Source organism: Castanea sativa, chromosome 7, assembly GCF_040712315.1.
Source record: "Castanea sativa cultivar Marrone di Chiusa Pesio chromosome 7, ASM4071231v1".
Taxonomy (NCBI): domain Eukaryota; kingdom Viridiplantae; phylum Streptophyta; class Magnoliopsida; order Fagales; family Fagaceae; genus Castanea; species Castanea sativa.
The window spans coordinates 19,005,013-19,027,654 of record NC_134019.1 but is presented as its reverse complement, the minus strand read 5'-3'; the positions used below and the strand labels follow the sequence as shown (position 1 = coordinate 19,027,654).

The 22,642-nt window shown below is 35.0% G+C and overlaps 1 protein-coding gene across 1 annotated transcript; it reads right to left on the bottom strand.

Annotated features, from left to right (window-relative positions):
- Positions 1-2,273: 2,273 nt before the first annotated feature.
- Positions 2,274-19,943, bottom strand: LOC142642235 (2-oxoglutarate-dependent dioxygenase 19-like). Its single transcript, XM_075816571.1, has 4 exons — positions 19,668-19,943; positions 19,338-19,573; positions 12,279-12,606; positions 2,274-2,501 (listed from the first exon to the last, which is right to left on the bottom strand). The coding sequence occupies exons 1-4, from the start codon at positions 19,941-19,943 to the stop codon at positions 2,274-2,276; spliced, it is 1,068 nt and encodes a 355-aa protein (XP_075672686.1).
- Positions 19,944-22,642: the final 2,699 nt, after the last annotated feature.

Here is a 22,642-nt window from a genome sequence, read left to right as displayed (position 1 = left end):
TAGCTGACACAACTGCACAATAATAGTTGTTACAACAATTGACACAGCTGAATGATGTCAAGCTGTAGGAGAGAGCAGCTGAATGATGTTGGCTAATTTTCCTCTTTTGAAATTTATATGTTTAGTCCATGTTTTTATTACAATATAATTTTAGTAAGTAATAAACTCATTGGTTGATATTTGATGACACTTTAGAGTTCTAGTTACGGTCTCTTTGTGTTGTGACCAAACCTTGGAAAGCAAACAAAGCATTTAATGTATTTCTTATATTATAGAGATAGCCAATTTGATTTAAGCATGTTTTTGGAATTGATTTAAAAGAAAATAATAATACAATTTATATGAAATAATATAATTAGATTTTTAAACTTATATTGTAAGATGAACATTAAGTTTTAGGTAAAGAGCAATAGCGAGCTTTATCATTTTAAGCATTATGTGATATAAGAGGCTTACCAAATGTTACCTATTGCACACTAACCTGTCAGAGTTCAGGAAGTTGGAGAAGACATGCTAAACAACATGTTTCTTTTTTCAACTTTAAACCATTGGATTTTATTGAACATACTTTTTGGCCTTTCAAACTAGGACTCCCAAAGTTCCCCCGATAAGACTCATGAACTTGGATCATGAGCTGAAAAATGAGATAATGTGTCATGAGCTTGAATTATGGGCTTTGATGAGATAACACCACCATAATTTTTGAAACACGGGCTTTGATGTTCTTTTATGTAAATATGGGTTCGTTTGAGCTTTAAAAGAGATTTACTCAATATGCATTACAATATTGACATGGTGTGGGTTGCCAATGAAATAAAGCCATGTGGCGTGAATAAATTGTCCTCATCACTTCATAATGATAACAATGTCCCTTGCAATCTGAAAAATAGTGAGTCACTTAACCCCTAGCAAAAATGTTTTAAGTGACAACTTAATGTTGTCACTATTGTTCCTAATAAGTTGCCAATAATTATTTTCAAGGGACAAATGAATTCAAGAATACCATTATTTGTCGCTAAAAATTAAGTCCTCAATTTAAAATTTGCAAATAACTAATTGCTAGATCATAAAGGTCTTCACAAATAGTTGTTCACAACAACTGCATCCCCTTGATAAAAGTAAGTTGTCCGCTTTTTTTGTAGCTTGGTAATATATTTGCTAGCGTAGATTTTTTTAGTAAAGACAATGAATTGCCCTTATAAATTAACTATTAGCAATGGTGTGGTTGCAAAATCCCTTTTTGCAATAAGAGCAAATACAACAACCATTGACAGTCATATACCCTCACTAATAATTGTTTGCGACAACATTTGACATTTTCTAAGGGAGTTTGACCCTTGCCAATAGACTATTTACTTGTACTTAAAAGCTAACACAAAGGCTTATAAAGATAATGTAGTAAAATTTGTCGTATAAATATTATCCAGTCTATAATGTTGGAAAAAAGAGAGGCTAATATCAAGTCTCACTGATAAATATATTAATAAGAATTATGTATGGAGGTTTCAAGCCAAGGGCCTTATAGCTAAATTGACACTTCTTTATAAACAAAATACTTAAGGATTTAGGAGGAAATAGTTCAAATTACGGAGTTAAAAGAAAAAAGAAATATATGTGTAAATATGACATTAATTACATCATAAATGTAGAATATATTATAACAACATTTATTATCAAATATTAAATTCAACAAACGTGAGAACGACATTCTTCTAAAAAAAAAAGAGAGAGAGAGAGAGAGAACAACGTGGTAGTTGATCTTAAATTTTGGTCTAAATTTAATTTTCAACTCTCAAAAATTTTAAATTTGAATTTTCGCCCTTCAAAATGTTAGAAGTACTTATTCTTCATCCTATCTACATATATATGTATATCATATTAAGATGAAATAGCTTAGAAGAAATTTTACCATAAAAAGATAGGAATTTGAAATTGATGTCTTCTAAAATTTTAAGGAGGAAATTGCAATTTAATTAATTTAAGAGATAGAAATTGAAGGAAAATTATTGTGTACTCTTGAAGTACCATAAATGCGTACTCCTTCCTCTCACATGAATAGTAGGTCTCACTAATTAAATTCATGGTAGAACCCACCATTCATGTGAGAGGGGGGAGTACGCATTTATAATACTCCGGAAGTACCTAATAATTTTTCAAAATTAAATTTAAACCAAATTCGACAACATTTATTTATTATTATTATTATCAAACACTAAATTGAGAAATTGGCTTTGTAAATCAATCAAGTAGCTCAGAACGTTTTGCTTTGTTCACTATTCAAATTTATCTCTCAACTTGCCAGTTTGCTGCAATTCCAGAAATGCCTTATACGTTATTTGAACATATGCAGGTGGATGACTTTCACTGTCAACTAACTCTGGCGCTGACCTAATAATTGTGTCTAGTGACGGTCCATGTGCCAGAGCTATGGACATCCTTGTAGCTTTGTCATTCACAAGTGCCCGGTGTTCAATACTCTTGTACTTGCCGTTGCTCAAAATCTTGCAGAAAATATTGTATTTAGAAAATTTTAATTAATTAAAAAAATTGTTCATTTAGACAATCATAGGCATAAATGTGAAGAACTGGAAAAGTGAAAAAACTAAAGCCAATGATATTTAAATAATAAAATAATTATATAATTACACACACAGATAAAGAAAAAAAAATATTATGAACTAGGTTACTTAACATGGCTGACTCTTCCTTTAGGGTATTTAGACAATTGCTTTCTGTCCTATACCGTAGAAAACAATATAAAGTTTTCCAGAAAGTGGTCCATCTTTGGCTAAAAGGGAAAAAAATACCTCTCTCTCTCTCTCTCTTAGAGTTCGTCTTGCAACGGCTCAACATAATCCACTTACACATACAATTTCACTCTATTTCTAAAAGCAAAATTTGATAACAAATCACCATCAAAGCACTATTATTCTGTCTTGCCCTCAAACCAATTCGCACATGTCACATTTAACATAAATAAGCAGGGTAATTTATACCTTTCATTACGAAATTTGGAGTAGGTTTGACTTTGTCCCTTCAAATTTAAAGGGTTTTAATTAGTCGTTGAAATTATAAAATGTGAACAATTTTGTGTCTCCATTTATTTTTTTGTTTACATGACTAATGGAATGTTAAGTCTCCCCATATAATTTACCCATATAATCAAAATTGATCTTATCCTAAATTTCTGAGACAATATATATATATATATATATATATATATATATATATATATAAATTACTCATAATTTTTTTTTTGTGCGTATATAATGGACTTATATAAAATTGATCCAAAAAACTCTTTTATTAATTTGATTATAAGTGAATCCATCTTTTCTTATTACTGCTAAGGCTATTGCCTCATTAATTTTATTTTTAAATTTTTTATCAGTATTAAACAAAATATAACAAAAATCTTATATGAATGACAAATATATTATTACCTTAAGCCTAAAATTGTATTAGACCGACCTTTCTAGTTAACTTCAGCTGGCATAGTTGCTTAACAAAAAAACGAAATTGAGAAAGATAATGGGGAGATGTGTAAAATTGAATTAATTCAACTATGTGTTGGCTTTATTCCGTGCCAAATTTGCTTGAAATTTAGCATTTTGAAATCATGTATTTAGGTGGGAATAATGTAAGGATTGTGTGTAAGAGAGTGTGAGGATTTGATCAAAAGTGTGCAACAAGAAGGTGACTCGCGACTAGACTCATGATTGACTTGCAAGTGGTGACTTGCCAAAATGAAGCACACGTGTGAAGCATGTAGGAAGATGAAGAGTCAGACTAGCTGGATCATCAAAGGACAAAATGTACAGTCTGTCCTAGTCTGGTATCTAACGACTGGAACTCAGGACTTATTCCAGTCGCAAGTGACTCGCCGGTGCACCCTGTTTGCTGAAAAATGACTTTTCACATTCCATCTCATATTCTACTTTAAATACCCTTATACCCACAAAATGTAGAGAGTTTCCCAAGAGGATTTTGAGAGCGAAACCCTAAAGAAAAACAAGATTGATTCATCCACAATCTTATACACTTGATTCTCCAAATTCCTCTACTCTCACCTTCTCCATTATTAAACCCATGAGAGGATCATAAACCAAATCCTTACCTTACTAAATTCAGAGTAGTGGAAAAGTTCATGGTGTTCGGGAAGCAGTTCAAGAGAGAACCAATTCACATCGGTTGATGCAATGTGTTAATTGCGAGATCCAGAAAGCTATAGAAGACACGGTTTGCTATAACCTTGTTGGAGCAAGAAGCTTAGAGGGCTTAGGTGTATTAGGTAGATTCGGCTTGGAGGGTCTATTGTTATTCATGTATCCCAACTGATTTTCTAGTGGATCATTTATAGCTTGGAGGGTGGCGAAGAGGTTTTTCGCTGAGTGCTTCGGTTTCTTCTTTGATAACACGTGCTGATATTATCATGTATTTGCATCTCTCTTTCCCTTACTCCTACCTTTGAATTTCTGCTGGTTGTGATTAAATTAATGGCTTAGAGTAAATTGCTAATTTGGGTATTGCTTATATTTCATATTCCACAAATACATTGTTTGAATATAAGCTTGTTTTGGAAAATTTTTATTTGGGGGTCTAAACATTCATAAGTGTTTTATACACTAAGCGAGTTCTTAATTCGTATCAGAATGGGTACACCTTATCCGATTTCTTTATCCTTAGTGTGATCCTTGACCTCTAGGATGGATAGGTCTCAATCCCTCAATGCACCTCCCTTATTTGATGGGACTAATTACACATTTTGGAAAGTGCGTATGCATACATTCTTGTGCTCCATTGATGAGAGTGTGTAGGATGCTGTAGAAATTGGTTGGATAAGGCTGGAGGCTACCAAATCCACTTGGGATAAGGCAACTCTCGCGGTGGCTACTGCTAATAGCAAAACACTTAATGCTATAATTTGTGGTGTCTCACTAGATAAATTTCACAGGATTTCTCATGTGTCAATTGCCAAGGAGGCATAGCAAAATTTGGAGACTACTTATGAAGGCACCAAGAAGGTGAAGGATACCAAGCTTCAAATACTTACTTGGTTTGAAGAATTGAAGATGAGCAAAGATGAATCATTCGACTCATTCTATGGAAAGTTAAATGAAGTAGTAATCAAGAAATTGAACTTGGGTGAGAAGAAGGAAGACTCAAAAGTAGTAAGGAAAATCCTTAGATCATTGCCGGAGAGCTTACAAGCCAAAGTGACTGCCATTGAGAAGAGCAAGGATCTTGATGAGATAAAGGTCCAAGAACTTATCGGCTCTCTTCAAACATATGAGCTCACTCTACCATCTTGAAGGAAGAGCAAATCCCTTACTCTTAAGACGATCAATGAGAGAATTGAAGCTCAAGATTCCTCAGAAGAGGATGATGTTGAAGAAGAAGTGGCATTCCTTGCAAAGAACTTTTGCAATTTATTGAAGTTCAAAAAGGATGGGAAGTCCTTTGAGAAAGGAAAATTCTCCAATTTCAAGAAAGACAAGGACTTCAAAAGGATGGATTCCAAAGACTCTTCTCCTCCTCAAGGAATCACTTGTTATGAGTGCAACGGGCATGGTTATTTGAAGAAAGAATGCCCTACCTATTTGAAGGGAAAGGGTAGAGCTCTTGCTACAATCCTTAGTGATTCGAATAACTCAAACTCCAATTCTAAAGAAAGCTATGATAGGAAGGGAAACTACTCCGCTATCATGGCCATTGCACCCATAGATTTTTCGAAAGATTTAAGTACTCTAAAGGAAGAGCTTGGCAAACATACCGAAGTGGAATCTATTTGTGTTGGAGATGAAGAAGAGTGTGTTTATGAAGGAACAAATAGATTCCAAGAATCCTACAATGCACTTCTTGAACATGCAAGAGTGGCTAAGGCAACCATTAGAAAGATGAAGAAAGCCAAAGAGGATTATAAAAACAACCTCGCACGGTACAAATAGATCAAGTGTGAAGTTGAAGGGTTAGATGAAGAAATAAACAATGCCTATTCCAAAATAGAGTTTCTTGAGCTTGAGGTTGTTCAAGCAAATGCCAAAGTGGAGCATGTTACTTCCAAGAAACTGGATGAAGTGCTTGCCTATCAAAAGCCCTCTTCGGATAGAAGTGGGATAGGGTATACCGAAGAAGGTAGCTCAAACTCTAAAAGGGAATTAAGTTTGTCAAGGCTAAAGAAGCATCAAATCCTCTTGTTGATAATGTAAAATCTAAAAAGAAGCCAAATGTCTTGAATCAAATGGTTTTGACGAAATCCCCCAAGCCAATTGTGGCTAAGCCCAAGGCAAGAGGAAAGTCTCTTCCTAAGAGACAAAGAGGTCTACAAATGCAACACTATTGCCATCATTGTGGAATCCTAAGGCACACTAGACCAAATTTCTACAAGCTACAAGCTACAAGCTCCAAGCATTGCCTTTTCCAAGAAGACAAGGAAAAGGCAATGGGAAACCCAAGCAACCAAAAGGGCAAGAAGGAAAACACATTATAAATAATGTGATGAAGATGATTGACACCATCACCTCATGTTTGGCCAACTTCACCTTAAGGTTTAAGAATCATGACTTAAGTACCTAATCCTCAAAGGATATCACCCCCAATGCATGTGTCGTGCGGGTGAAGAAGGGTACTCATGCATAAACATTATAACATGTCCGTGCATTAATTCTTTCTATATAATGTGACATTGTTGTTTGGTTGTTTATTTTACATTGGTTGTTTGTTGTTTTTTATCATTCTTTACTTTGCTTTGTGTCAAAAAATCCAAAAACACATAAAAAGTATAAAATCCAAAAAGTATAAAATCCAAAAAGTTTGATCGGCGGTGTTGTGTATTGTCACATGCATGTTCAGCCTTGTACGTCCGTATTAATGGCTTTGTGCATTAATGAACTCAGCTTGTTCTCTATGCACTTGTATCTTTGTGGGAAACATCTTGACATCTATGTGATTGTTGTAAATAGATCTTCAAACTTGTTACGAATGATTAATCAAAAGTTTTGTTGATCTTGAGACATGCATAGACTTGTTCCTATATCTCTTCCCACTTTTTTTATTATTATTATTTTTTTTTGCTTAAAAGCTCAACCAATGTCAAATCTCAAAAAGAGATAATGAGCTAAAAAAGTCGTCACACAAACTAGTATTTAACTAGGAAAAAGGGAAAGCGACATGTATTCATAATGTATGGTGCCAAAAGCCAAAGGTGTAATCATCATATTGAAATATCAAAAATTTTAGGCATCGATCTCAAAAAGAGATGTAAAAATCAAAATGATCAAATGTTATCAAAAGGAAAGAAACCAAATGAAAAGATTCTAACTCAATGTAATCAAGTTTTTGTCACAGGTCATAAATGTTCATTTCTACAATTGAGATAGGTCACTTTACTTAGTGCTAGATGTGTATGACTTAATTGAATTGATCATTGAAGCTTCACATTTAACTAAGGACTATCTCATAATTGATACCCACCCACATCACACATGTCTATGTTCAATGAATGTCCTATTCATTTGTGTGATTGTACTTGATTAAATGTGATGTACATACTCAAGCATCTGTTGATCAAACCCAAAAATATTTTTGGGTGTTTTCGTTGTTTTTGGAAGGTATTTTGTTCTGAAAATTTTCAAAAAAATCAAAAAATTTGCAACTCTGCATTTTCACGACTCACTTGCAAGTCATGCTCAAGTCGCAAAATTTTGTTCTCTTAAGTCATGAGTTCAACCCGAGTTTGGCAACTCATTCACAAGTCAGTTGAGTCGCAAAAAAAAAAAAAAACGTGTTTTGCAAAAATAGAGTTAAAAATCAGACAGTTTTTCAAAAAATTTCACTTTCTCTTGCATCACGTTTTTGTGCCTTTGTCCTCTCCACCTCTCCCTCTCTCAAAACCACCATTTTCACTCCAAAAACCTCCATTATTCTCTTCAATCTTCAATCCAAATTCAAGAAAAGGTATGTGTTTTCACTCCTTTTTACTTTATTTCAAGTTTAAAGCATTCTATTTCATGTATTTGTTGATTTGTGGAGATATCGAAATATTGTTGAAGAACATGAGTTTTTGTAGTTTTTGATGAAATTGATATATGAGTTTTGTTGAGAATGACATTAGAATGCTTGTTTTTCATGTTTATGTCAAGATTATTACATGCTCATACATTATACAATGTTTTGTGTTGTGGTGTGCATACCATTTTGTTAATAAAATGTCTATTTAGATGTTTTTTGTATAATTTTGGACTTTGTCGAGTACAAAATTTGGGGATAATCTTATGTCCATGTTTGGAACAACTAATGGTTATGTGTTTCACATTTTGCCCCGTGCATGATTTCATGCCTCTTATATACACACTTTTCCATATGATGCACACACACAATGTTTAACATGCTGTGTGTCTAATGCCATGATTATATCATGTTTTGATGTTTAGCATCTTCACATGTCATTTTTTTAATTGCTCTTTAAATTTCAGTTTTTAGGGTTTTATTCGTAGTTTTTGTTTTTGGTGTTAACGTATATCTAACCAAGTTTGTTGCTGTCCATTGTGTTTTGTTTTTGTGGTCTTTGATGCTATGTTTTGTAGATAGCTCCACAAAAAACTATTGTTCAACGTGGTGATAGGAGAAAGTGCCATGATGACGGATTGTTTCATTCCCCTCAACATTTTAAGAGATATGCCCTTCAATTCAAAACAGCTCCAATCATTCAGGAGAGACAAGTGCATCTTACTGACCTTAAGGATTCCTTCATTCCTAGTAGTTTTGAAGGACGGGGCTGGGATAAACTTCTTGGCGATTTCCCTGGAATATGTGATCCTTTTAAGAGGAACACATAGAGTGCTAGGTTAGAGGTCATGAGTCAACCCTTGACATTGAGGACATTGATGCTATGCTTGGTTTTGAAGAACAATATCATGAAGGGTTCACTCCGTTCAAGGATAAAATACTCTCTCTAGAATCTGTGCAACTTCGCATTGGTGGCCATAGGGAAGGAAGAAGCCTCAACACAACCTCTTTTCCCCTAGATTTGAGATGCCTAGCAATATCATGATGTTCAACTTGTATCCAGTCAAGAAGTTTTCAACCATCAACAATGTTAGAGCCATATTCCTCGTGGAGCTTCGTGAGAACACCTACATTGATATCAGTGCACACTTATACAACATCATTGTAGAGTCCACAAAGATGACCTTAAGATCAAAGCTTGTTGTTCCAAATTTTATAATAAGGATCCTTCATAACAAAGGTGTGGAGACTCCACAACACGTAGGCTTAATGCCTCAAACTCCTCCTATAAACTCTTAAATAATCCTAAGAAGTAGGTTTCAACTTCCTGAAGATGAACATGCATCTCTTGCTGATATAGAGATTGACGTGAAAGGATAACAACCTCTTCCAAGACATAGTGGTGGTTGAGGTAGGAGAGGAGCATCATCATTATCATTAGTTCCTCCCGATGCTTTTTAGATTATACTTGAGAGGATTGATGGTCTTCGTGATGTAGCAGATGAGCATTCCAACAAACTTGTAGCTATTTAGGACCAAATCAACATGTTGGCAACCAAGTTTGATAGCTTTACTCATCAGCCTTAGCCCTTTGGCCATTCCGATCAAAAAGGGGGAGTAATATGGTAGCTCTTGAGGGTGAGTAAATATCATTGGTTGCTATTTGGTTTTAGCTTATATGGTTGTTGTGGTTTATGGCTTTTATAGCATTTATTATGGTTTTCGTAGCACTTTGATGTGATTTAGTACTCTATGGTTTTAGTATTTTGTTTTAAAATACTTGGATACTTTGTGTTATGGATACTTCGATATTTTTGTTATTTAGACTATGTTTCTATGTACCCTTGCTTATGTAGTTTAGTACCTTTAGTTAATGTTTTGCATTTTCTTTAGTACTCTTGTGCCCTTGTTGGATCTTGTATCCTTGATGCAATTTAAACCTAATGAGTCTTGCTTCAGTGTTCTTGCATCGGTTGAGTATTGGACATGGAAATGATAGTTTGCATTGAACTTTTTTGCTTGCATGTCCAGATGTTCACTATGTGAATGTTCATTGTAGTCACTATTTATAGTGATTGTTCTTGTATGGTCAAGTTATGCTTCATTATCATATTCATACTTGCTTAATCGTATTGTGCTTGCTCCATATGCATTCTAAGTTTTCCACTTACAATGAAGTTAATGAGTGCATTTTGTGATATAGTTTTCAGGAGACTTCTTCATATGGTTCAAGAGCTTCACAAATCTAGAATTAGGTGTGAGTGAGTTTTGACAACTATTCCCAACTCACATTTTTAAGTCTAGAGTCTGTTTAGGGTTTTGTCACGAAATAACCAAAGAGGGAGAATGTAAAGTTGAATTTATTCAACTATGTGTTGGCTTTATTCTATGCCAAATTTGCTTGTAATTTAGCATTTAGAAACCCTATCTTTAGGTGTAAATAATGTAAGAGTTGTGTGTGAGAGAGAGTGTGTAAAGATTTGATCAAAAGTGTGCAACAAGAAGGCGACTCGCGATTGGACTCGCGATTGACTCACGAGTGGTGACTTGCCAAAATGAAGCACACGTTTGAAGCATGCAGGAAGATGATGAGTCAGGCCAGCTGGATCACTACAAGAAAAAGATTATAGTCTGGCCTAGTCTGGTAATTGGCAACTAGAACTCGCGACTCATCCTAGTCACAAGTGACTCGCTTGTGCACCCTATTTGTTGAAAATGACTTTTCACATTCCACCTCATACTTTACTATAAATACCCTTAAACGAAGAAATTTAGAGAGCTTCCAAAGAGAATTTTAAGAGAGAAATCCTAGAGAAAACCAAGATTATTTCATCCACAATCTTATACACTTGATTCTCCAAATTTCTCTACTCTCACCCTCTCTATTGTTATACCCATGAGAGGATCATAAACCAAATTCTTACCTCACCAAATTCAGAGTAGTGAGAAGGTTCTTGGTGTTTGGGAAGCAGTTCAAGAGAGAACCAATTTACATTAGTTGATGCAATGGGCTAATTGCGGGATCTGGAAAGCTAGAGAAGATACAGTTCGACGTAATCTTGTTGGAGCAAGAAGCTTAGAGGGCTTAAGTGCATTGGGTAGATTGGACTTGGAGGGTCTATTACTATTCATGTATCCCAACTAATTTTCTAGTGGATCATTTACCACTTGGAGGGTGGCGGAAAGGTTTTTCGCTGAGTTCTTCGGTTTGCTCTTCGATAACACGTGCCAGTATTATCTTGTATTTGCATCTCTCTTTCCCTCACTCTTAGCTTTTAATTTCTGTTGGTTGTGATTAATTAATGGCTTTGAGTAGTTTGCTAATTTGAGTTTTGCTTATATTTCATATTCCTCAAATACATTGTTTGAATATAAGCTTGTTTTGGAAATTTTGTATTTGGGAGTCTAAATATTCACAAGTATTTTATACACTAAGTAAATTTTCAAGATGAATAATACATGGAGACAAATAAAAATGGAGTTCAAGATGCAAGATAGAATGTACCTCCAAGTAATCAGCAATGTGAATAAAGAGTGTATTGGGTTGGAGATTGACATAAATCCATTTTTCTTTATGCAGTATTTGAAGTCCCGAGATTCCATTATCCACCAAAAGGGTTAACAGACCATGGTCCGTGTGAGAGGGGACCATGGTCAACATTTGTTAACAAGTCAACATCAAATTCAAAGCACTATTTTTCCCTCTTTTAAACTTATTCACACATGTCACGTGTCGCATTTATCCTAAATAAGTGTTGGGTAATTTCCAATTTCCATTATGAAATTTGGTGCAAGTTTGATCGTGTAATCCTTCAAATTTAAAAGGTTTTTATTTAATCTTTGAAATTATACAAAGTGTACAATTTTGTCTTTTTATTTTTATTTTTATTATTTTTTCTTTCTATTTCTACTTACGCGACTAATGGAATATAGAAGTAACTCATGTACAAGACTTAAATCGAACCAACCACATTTTTAAGAGTGCTCAAATTTAAGTAACAAAATTGAACCAACCTCACAAACGGAAGAATAAAATTACTCCCCCACCCCTCTGTTTTAAAAAATTCAAGGATAAAATATATATGTGGGTGTGTGAATGACAATTAATGTGTTATCACCTTAAACCTAATATTGTATCAGACCGATCTTACTAGTTAACTTTAGCTGGCATAGTTGCTTAATAAAAAAAAGTAATTGAGAAAGATAATGAGAAGATGAATAACACATGGGACCGAGTAAAAATGGAGTTCAAGAAGCATGACAAAATGTACCTCCAAGTGATCAGCAACTTGAACAAAGAGTACATTGGCAGGGACATGGACATTAAACCATTTTTCTTTATGCGTTACTTGAAGGCCAGAGACCCCATTATTTACCAAAGTGGTTAACAGACCATGGTCATAGTGAGCGGGGATGCCAATTACTTTCTCTGGCTCTGGACAAGCTGGATAATAGTTAGCAGCGAGCAATTGTAAACCCAACTCGAAATTGGCTGCCTTGTTTATGTAACTCTCTTCTAACCCCAAGCTCTTTGAAATAGCTTTCAGTAATACTGTTACTACTTCCCGGTTTCTTTTGCTGAACTCCAATGCAATCTCACTGTGTCATTATAAACAAAGATAAACCATTCATTATGAATTGTATGGACCATCTTAATATTGGAATTTTAATTTGGAAGTGCACTAGGCAATAACTAGGTGTTGATTTAGACCCCAAATTTTAATTACGGTTTGATTAGTATTAAGCTAATCACAATTAGTGCAAAAATTACATATAATTAATGGATCAATCAACCAAACTACCAAATTGGAGCATTAATGAACAAAATTGAACTAGGCAATTAAGTAAGGGCAGGAGGTAAAATGATGCAAACAAAAGATAACTCCGGAAGTGTCATTGAAGAGAAAAATGAAAAAAAAAATTGGCTAAAAATTCTCTTCATAGCTCGACATGCCAAATCGATCCACTAAGAAAATAAGTTGGAGGTCATGGATAAACAAAGAAACCATCCAAGTCTAATCTATCCAATGTACTTGATTAAGCTCTACAAGCTTCAAATACCAAAGGAGTGCATTGAGTAGTTTCTTCTCAAGCTTTCCAGATATTGCAACACTGACCAATTACACCACTTGAATTTGGCTAAGGCTCAATGCTCTAGGTTGCACTTAGGTTAAGCTCCTCTCAAAGTATGACAATTTGAGAGGGAAAAAAGTAGAAAAAATCTAAGGGAATTGAGTATTGATTGTTTGGCACACAATCACTAGCTCTTCAATGATATTTTTAGCAAACAATAAATAAGTTAAAACTCAAATGAATTTCAAATGTTTATGCCACTTAAAAAAAAAGGTTTGTGTTTGACCATCTCTAATAGAAAGCTGACCCTCATTTCATTTGCAACAACCGCCACTTAACTCCACTCTCTTCTTTCCCTTACATTCGGTCTTCTACTCTTCTTCCCTTTTGTTATCTTTTCTTTCCCAGTTTCCCCTGCATAGATCTAAACAGATGCTCTCTCTCTTTCTCTCTTTGCTGGATGAAGATTGAAGAAACTGAAGAATTTGTTTCGGCTTGGTATGTATTTATCGACTATAGATGCTCATTTTTTTTAGAAGCCCAACAAAAGGAAAAGCCCAAAGACATGGGCAGAAGAGAGTGGGATGGAAATTCCATTAAGCCCAAGTGGCAGGAATAATGGATCATGGGTTTATAAAGCAAACAAATGGACCCTAAAGAAGTAAATGGGCCTAAGAAGGACTGGAAGAAAGAAATAACAAACCCATAGGCTGTATGGATGTAGAAAAGTGAGAATGGACCACGGTTGTCACAGCAGGCCCAAAAAAATGTAAGTAAAGAAAGTAAGGGGTAATGGAGAATCCATGAACCCCAAGGACAAAGTAAGAAGCACTTGGGCCAGGGAAGCCCAAGGAGTTAGTAAAAGCCCATGGGAAGCATATAATTGAAAAGGGCCAAGGATGCCCCAAGAAAGTAGACGAGCTGAGGATACCTAAAGGAAAGTAGGCGGAATGAGAGAGCCTGCAAGTAGTAAAGGGCCCAATGAGTTTATTGGGCCATCAAAGAATGAATGAACAGTAAAGTCCAAAGGGACCCAATGGCCCTAGGTCAAGCAAACCTCACGACAGGCATAACAGAATAGTGTGGTAGGAAACAAATAACAAGGGTTGAGAATAAAAGCATGGAACAACCTTTAATCGGGCAAGGCCCAGCCCCTAAAAGAAGCAAGCCATAAATGAGAAGTCAAGGAAAACAACCCACGTTATAAGAAGTCAAAGATGAACAGCAGACTGGGAGATTGACCTTCAGACCGCGGCAAACACATGACCAGCGGGTAAAATTTGGATGAGCATGGAGGTAAGGCACGCGCAAGGCCCAAGCACCCTCACCCTGTACTTAGCCAATACAAGAAATGGTGAGGCCATGAGTTAGAGGTAACAGGGCATGGTCTGGCGGTAGGGAAAGGGAAAAACCCATTTTCGTGTTTCCTGCTCAAGTTCTTTTGGAGGCAATGTCTTACTGGGATGAAATACCACCTAAAAGAGGCAAAACTGAGTTGGAACCACTAGGTGCATGCCATGAGGGATGAAGAGAAAAGAGAGTACTTACACTGTGATAGGTAGGAATGCCACGGCAAATAAACAAACAAATGAGCATTCTTTGTCTGGTGAGGTGGAATGGCACGGTCAGCGCAGGTAAGTGACGCTGGCTGGGTGACTGACCAGTCAGTAATGGTCGGCAAGGACACCCACACCGGACAAAACGGTTAAAGACTAAAATAGTAAAAGCCAAGTACGGCTGGTACTATATAAGGAGCCTTTGCTGTGCACGGCAGGGAGGAGCAACCTCGGGGGGGAGGATAATCGCTAGAATTAAAAAGACAGCAAGAGTAAAAAACCAAAGGAAAAGAAAGAAAGAATTAAGAGAGAATAGAAAGGAAGAAACTAGGAAACAGAGAGAAGAGAGAGAACAGAGTAGTAGGCATGCACTGAATGGGTCGATCTCCCTCTCCCTCTACAACCCATGCTCTCTGGTAATGGAGAAGGACCTCAGTGAACTCAAGTCATTCAGGCCTGCCCCGCCCCTTCAAAGCAGCTAATTTCCCCTGTAGCATTGAAGAGATGATTCCCCTTCTTGACTTAGATTTGGCAGCTTAACTTAATGCGGCAGCTGACATTTATTTATTTTTAATAAGTTTACTGTTGTTCATTCAATACTTACCCTTTTGTTGCTGTTTCGTAAAACGGCCACTCCTTATCAAAGCCCACTATTTATTTTATCTGAACCTTAAAGGAATTTCCATTATTGTCTTTATTGTATCTGCTTGTTGTAGTTAATGTAACAGTTCTGTCTGCCATGGGCATGTGATCAAAGCCTAGTTAACAGGGGCATTGTTTGCGCACAAGCCGGACCAAGAAGATTTGCTCTTGGACTGATCCTAACTCCCTGATCCAGAAATATTTGAGCCTAGTGTAGCGGTAGGCGGCCCAACCCAACATTTGCAAAAAAGGCCCACACACCGACCAAAATTTAATATTTGTCTCCAGTACAGCCAAAACGAGCCGATATGGCTGATAGTTTTTAAACCGAAACAAAACTACCTTGGTTGGAGTTCGTTGTTACCTTGTTGGGGTTAGCCAAGAGTCAAGACTATCATTAAAGGCTAGATACTTGGGGTAGTGAGATGATTGGACGAAAGAAAGACAACATAAAGTACAGAAGAATGAAGGAAAAAGAGAGAGTAGATTTTGATTAATATAATTCAGATACCTACTATTTTACATTTTTTTAAAAGTTTTATATCTACTTGCAAGTAATAAAAGGTGGATATTTTTAAAGGAAATTAGTAGGAATATAACTTTTGCTACAAATTTTGCCACAATTTACTCACATGGTAACTAGTAGAATATAAATGATGAGTTCATGACTTTATCAGTCACAGCTTGCCAAAAAGTTATGATGCTAACAATATACATTTTTAAGAAAAAATTATTTCACACATCATTTGTGAATATGTGTGAGAAATAATAGGTGTGTACATGTGAATAAGAGAACTGATAGATTGGACAAGCAGTATTTCCTGTGGCACACAGGTGTACATACACACTGTGTAACAATGGGCCAATGCCTTGTCTAATTGTCTTGGGCAAACAGACATGGCTTAGATCTAAGCTTGAATTACTTGTATTGGCAGAGCCACTTTGAAGTTGAAGGGGCCATGGCCCTCCAAATTGTTTTTAAAAAGGTCAATATATATATATATATATACACACACACACATATTTATACACACACACTAGCCTCTGAGCGCGTGTGCTCAGAGGCTCTTCTATTTTTTTTGGATAAAGATTAATAATTTGTAACTATTATAATTTAGAAAATTTTATTTTTCAAACAACTAAAAAGGATAAAAGGATAACTGTAATTTCCTTTTTGAATGTGAAAGAAAAAAAAAATCATAAATTTTAAGAATTCTCTTTTTGAATTTAAAATGAAAATTTTTATTTGACATTTATGACCATATTTCTAAATGAAGTTTACCCTTTCTTAGTGAGGGTATTTTTCAACCATGTAAAAGTCCTGTTGAAAGAGGAAAATTATATATATATATATATATATATATATATATATATATATATATATATATATATATATTAATAACATGATTCTCTGTTTAGGTTTCAACATTTTGCGAACTGAAATACCCTTTTACAAATTCTTAAACTCTCTAAAATACCTCTATTTTTTAGTTAAATAATTTTAAAATAAAAAACATGAACTGGTTAAAAGAGTAATCTACTATTCCTAAATTTTAAGCTTTTTCCTTCATCTTCTCCATTTGGCCTAAAGTTTAGGATGCTATCTCAATCTTATTTTTAAACATTATTCCATGTTACCTAGCCTCTTTCTTAAAAAAAAAAAAAATACACACGGTTATTTATATATCACTTTTAAACTTTATAACACTAGACCCAAAAAACAAATAAATAAGAAAGAGCCTTATTACATGCATAAAGCGTGTGTGATAATCTTAGTATATAAATAATAGCCTAATCACACACTTTTTGCGCATGCAATGACGCTTTTTTTTTTGCCTAGTGTACGTAAAATGAGGAATTAAGGAAATAGAAAATTAAATAAAAGAAACCAGTGAGTCATGATAAAATAAAAAAACAAAAAAGTTGGAATGTGGTCATTGAAGGAAACATCAAAGGGGATTGAGATTTTTTTTGAAAAAAAAAATTTTTGGATAATTTTTTTTTTTTTTGAAAACATGGGTTAGTAAGAGAGTGTCCTATTTTATACATGGACAGAGCTGTTATTGGACTAGGGGGGGCAATGGTCCCCTCTAATTTTAAAAAAAATATATTATTATATTAATAGGTACTAATTTTAGCAATTTTGTTCAATAAAATTACACTTTGCCCCCCTTAATAATGCCATCAATTCTTTGAGAGTAATCTTCTAGCCAAAAATGTTTTTACAATGTTTTACAAATTGAGGTAGTAAATTCTTATTGGTTCGTACACTTGTATCACTTTTTACGTATCAATAACCACTCATCACATTAGCAATTTGTAAAAAATTTGTAGTTTTAGAATTTTTCACCTTTTAAAGGACATAAAAAATTAATAGATTAAATCTAAAATAAAATATACAAACTCAAAAAATTAGCTCAGCAACAAAAATTACCAATAATAAAACTAAAAAAATTAAGTCCAATCAATCTATTTTACCCAGAACAAACAACTTGGACATTTAAGAAAATTTAGACAAAAATTCTTGGTAGTAAAGCAATAGACTCAAAGGTCGGAGCTGCTGCACACAGCTAGCAGCAGAGTCGCCCCCTTTAACTCAAAGTCCTGGTTCCGTCCTTGATTTTATAAGCATTTTATGTGAAGTTGGAGACATTTTTTTACTGGTTGTTCTCAAGTTTTGTCGTTATTAAACCTATGGTCTAGGGTATTTTTGAACCAAATAAAAGTTCAGCCCAATGAGGAGAATCTTCTTATAGATAATATAAATAGATAAATGAGTTATCCACTATTATGCCCCCCCCCTCCCAGTTAATTTTTTATAAATATATATATATATATATATGAATATATTTTGGATTAATTTAAATAGGATTACAATTATGTACAATTTATCACCAAGCTAATTAGTTGGACAACCAAACATTGATGATAAACACTAGATTTTAACCATTATCTATAAAATAAAAGAAAAAGAAAAAAAGAGAATATAAAAATCTATTTTTTTTGCTCCATCCTCATTGAAAAACCCCTATGACTTACTTTGGAGTTTGATGGAAAGGTCTCCTTCTTCGTACTATCACTTCACCAGACTCCTACTTATTTGCACCTGGGCTTTGACTCTCTCTCTCTCTCTCTCTCTCTCTCTCTCTCTGTGAAATAGTTGGTTTAGTGTGTTGTTTTGCCTTTGTTCTTGCTTTAGTCTTTCATCCCACACTCCAAGACAAGATTTTTTTTTACAGATTTGAGATTATAATTTTTCCAAGACCTACATGCGTATGTTTTACACTTCAACTTGTCCTCAAAAGCAAAAGCAGGTTTGACCTTTCTTTCTTCTACTAGTATTTGTCATTAAATTAATAAATATATTAATAATATATAAATATAATATACGATTTATGAAACTAATAATATATATAATAGAAATAAAGCAATAGTATAATGTATAATCTGTTGTTTCATATTTGATTATATTTTTGTATGCATGAAGTGTTTGTTTTCTATTATTTTTAATTAGCAATCTTTAATTGACTAGTAATTTTGTTATATCTTAGTCATTATGCTTAATGAGATATAATTTAATTTGAAAATTTAAGATTATGGAAAAGTTAAAATTTATTGATTCATTCTTAAGAAGAAAGAAAGATGATCGATAACATTATTATTATTTTAGTTATTGTATATAGAGAGAAAAAAATTTAATCATCTTTTTTTATAATACATTAAATAAATAAATATCTTATTATTTTATTTGATCTCTCTAAAGTCAAGTTCCTGGCTCCCCACTGATTCTTTGGGCAAACCCCAAAGAAGACCCTAGAGAGCGCATGGGGAGAAAGTTGCTTTGCCAGTGATTCTTTGGGCAAACCCCAAAGAAGAGACCCTGGAGAGCACATGTGGAGAAAGTGGCCAAAGCAACGAGACCTTTGTCCCGGACTTATTTTTCAGTCCAATCGTTTGATTGGGAACTTTAACTTCTTTAGAGTTGGATTTTTATCAATAATATACTATATGATATGTTTTAATTAGAAGATATTAAATCTGAAATGAAAAGAAATGTACCTGAACCCAGCAGGTTTGTTGGGTGAGTGAAATTCAGGATAGGTGATGCACTTGAGATAATCTCTCCATAAGTTTGCTTTATTTATTGAAGGATTAAAGCCTGTACCACACCTGATTGGATCCATGACATGGTTTCCCTGAAACACTTTCTTCTCCTCCTCCGGCAGGTCGAAAAATTCTTGAAACGACGCTATCATTGCCTTCGTCAGGCTCTCCGACACACCATGATTAATCACCTAAGACCCTCATCAAATCTTAGTTACATGCAAAAACTATAAACACGTAAAACAAATTTAATAGAAAGCTCAAGACAGATATGCTAAACTGTACCATGAAGCAGCCCCAGTCTGAGCAGGCTTTGTTGAGTTGATGGATGACTTGAGACTGTTCTTCAGGAGTACCAGAAACAAGAAGAGAGATGTCGATAATGGGGATTGAATCATCTGGATCATCGGATATTGGTTCATCATGGAGATTATGAGTGAAGGTGTAAAACGAAGGGAGGGAGGAGAAGTCAGTTGATTCAACTAGTGCTTTCACACTTGTTACCTTAGGTGGATGAACAAGCGATGCCTTCAAGGTATCAAGTGGAATTCTTGAAGCCATGGATAATGAGAAACGAGGAGAACACAAGAGATAGAGAGAGCAGCTGAGTAGCCTTATGTTACTGATAAGCTATATATAACAAAAAAAATGTGTATAATATATTGATAATATATTAAATATATATTTTATAATTACAAAATATATTATTGGTTTGTGTGTTCCCATGAACACTTTTTTTTTTTTTTTTTTTTTTTTTTTTTTTTTTTTTTTTTTTTTTTTTTTTTGAGGAAGCACGTGAACACCCTGAATTGGGGGAAAAATATATATATTTGAACCCATGAAATTTTGCTCACCATGAATTTAGGGTGTTCATGTGCTTCCTCAAAAAAAAAAAGGTGTTCACCATTGAATATTGCTCACCATTGATTTTGCTCACCATATATATACCCTAAAAAAATAAGAAATTTTAAATTAATTCGAGTTGTTCACCACCCTTAAAAAACAAAAAACTTGACACCCAAAATTTAATTTGAACCCATGAGATTTCGCTCACCATTGGCATAGTTTGTATTTGTGAGAGACATTTAAAACAAATTCAAGAGTTGACATTGTACAAAACTGTGCACTACACTACAACCACTCTCTGCACACCGTATAAAGAAATTGACATAGAAAGCCATTGCCACACGCTTTCATATTTCATTAGATGTTAATAGTGGCATCATGTTATGTGGGTTAATTTCTGTTGCCTTTGTCTAAGAAAATGCGATACTAAATAATATTTTTGTGTGTGCACATTGTAAAGAGGAAAAATTCTCGATCTCTTACAAGCTGACACATCATACTACCAAATCCACAAAGTATAACAAAGCGCCACGTGCTACAACTAGTTTCTACCATCACCATTCAAGAACCAACAGAATTTGCCAAGTGTCATGAAATAAAAACATTAAAAAAAAAACATCCAAAATGCGTGTGTAAGCAATGACACATGCCACGCATTAACATGTGTAAGCAATGACATCTGACGCATGTAAGCGATAACATAAATGATCTAATCAATTGCTAACATGTGTCACCTTGAAAATCAAGATATTTTGGCCAATCAAACAATGTTGTGTCTTAGAAAAAAAAGTCTTAAAACTCCTCCAATCAAACTGTGACACATGTTACCAATTAGACTTTGCCACTTGTCGCTAACTCACCCCCAAACTCGTATAAATAGAAACATTCCTAAGGAATTTCTACACACCCCAAGACATCTTAGGACACACCAAGGCATCCATGCCATAAGTAGCATGAAGGAAGATTAAGAAGTACATAAACTGCATGATCATTGGGACTAGGGGTAAAAGCGTAACTGGAGGGGACAGAGGTGAGCCCAAGTGATTCAGCAACTTAATATATGTCGTCATCTTGGAAACTTGAGTAGGAGATGGTTGAGAGGGTTGAGTAATAGCATCCATACATGGATGACTGTGTGTGTGTGTGTGTGTGTGTGTGTGTGTGTGTGTGTGTGAGAGAGAGAGAGAGAGAGAGAGAGAGAGAGGTGAAAAGAAAGGCCATTTTTTGATAATGATTGTATATATTTTTCACTAAAGTAAAAATATCTCTCTTTTTTTTTTAAAGGAAAAAATCATTCATTCCAATGATAATTTTGATGTAATTAATGAAAAATTTTCTTTTGATGGCATTCAATGGTTACAACAGGGTATGAAATGGATTGTAGGGGATGGGTAAACTATCAGGATATGAGAAGATCACTGGAGGCACCCTCCGTTGTCGCATCGAAGGACCGCTCATGCAACACGACGAAAATAGCTGCGTTAGTTCTTTGAGAACCAATCAGACCTGGACATTCGATTCTCTCCATGTTTCGTTTCCTCCCCAAATAGAGAAACTTATCAAAGGTATCCCCGTGGCACACCTTGCAAGGCTGTCAGATACCTTCATTTGGCCACATCACAATGGTACTTGTTTGGTTAGCTTAACATCTAAATTTCTGTATCAACACCAACAAGTGCCTTGGAATAAGCAGTTATGGAACTGGATTTGGAAATTACAATGCCCCAAAAAGATACAAAAGTTACAGTGGAAAGCTATGCGTAACTGGCTTTCCCACGAGGCACTTTTTAACCTTCTCCCATCTAAACACAAATGACCTCTGTCCCAGATGCCACACCCAGGAAATGACCATTCACATCTTACGAGACTGCCCATGGGCTAAGGAAGTTTGGAGTCAGTCCCTGGGGATTTTGCCTCTTTCCTTCTTTCACATGCCCTTACAAGCTTGGCTACGGAGTAACGCGACTGACATGAGCGTAATTATGCATCACCAAAAACCAATCTCAATCCCAGCATAGTCTAGTGTATACAATAGTGCAAGCTGCCACATAATACTTTTTCTTAGCCTGCTCCGATAGACCAGACCCAGTTAGGATCTTGCAACTTATCAAATGGGAGGTGCCCCCTGACCCTTATATAAAACTAAACACGGATGGCACTGCCATCGGAAATCCACGGTTGGCTAGTGCAGGGGGTTTATTATGCGATAGTTCTAGATTGAGGCTATCAGGATTTACGTTAAATCTAGGCATCGCGACCAATAATATGGCCGAACTAGCAGTAGTCTGACAGGGTCTTTTACTAGCATGGGAATTGGGTTTTAGATTTATCCAGCTGGAAATTGATTCTATTACAGTTTTAACATGGTTAACTAATAGAACTAATACTTACCCTCCTGATATGATGTCTTTAAT

Excerpts from the sequence above, each read along its gene's own strand:
- LOC142642235 (XM_075816571.1), bottom strand. The coding sequence starts at position 19,943 with ATGGCTTCAAGAATTCCACTTGATACCTTGAAGGCATCGCTTGTTCAT. Across the intron at positions 19,574-19,667 it reads CAGACTGGGGCTGCTTCATG|GTGATTAATCATGGTGTGTC; the intron begins GTACAGTTTAGC and ends TGAGGGTCTTAG. Across the intron at positions 2,502-12,278 it reads AAGTTGCTGATCACTTGGAG|ATTTTGAGCAACGGCAAGTA; the intron begins GTACATTTTGTC and ends ATTTTCTGCAAG.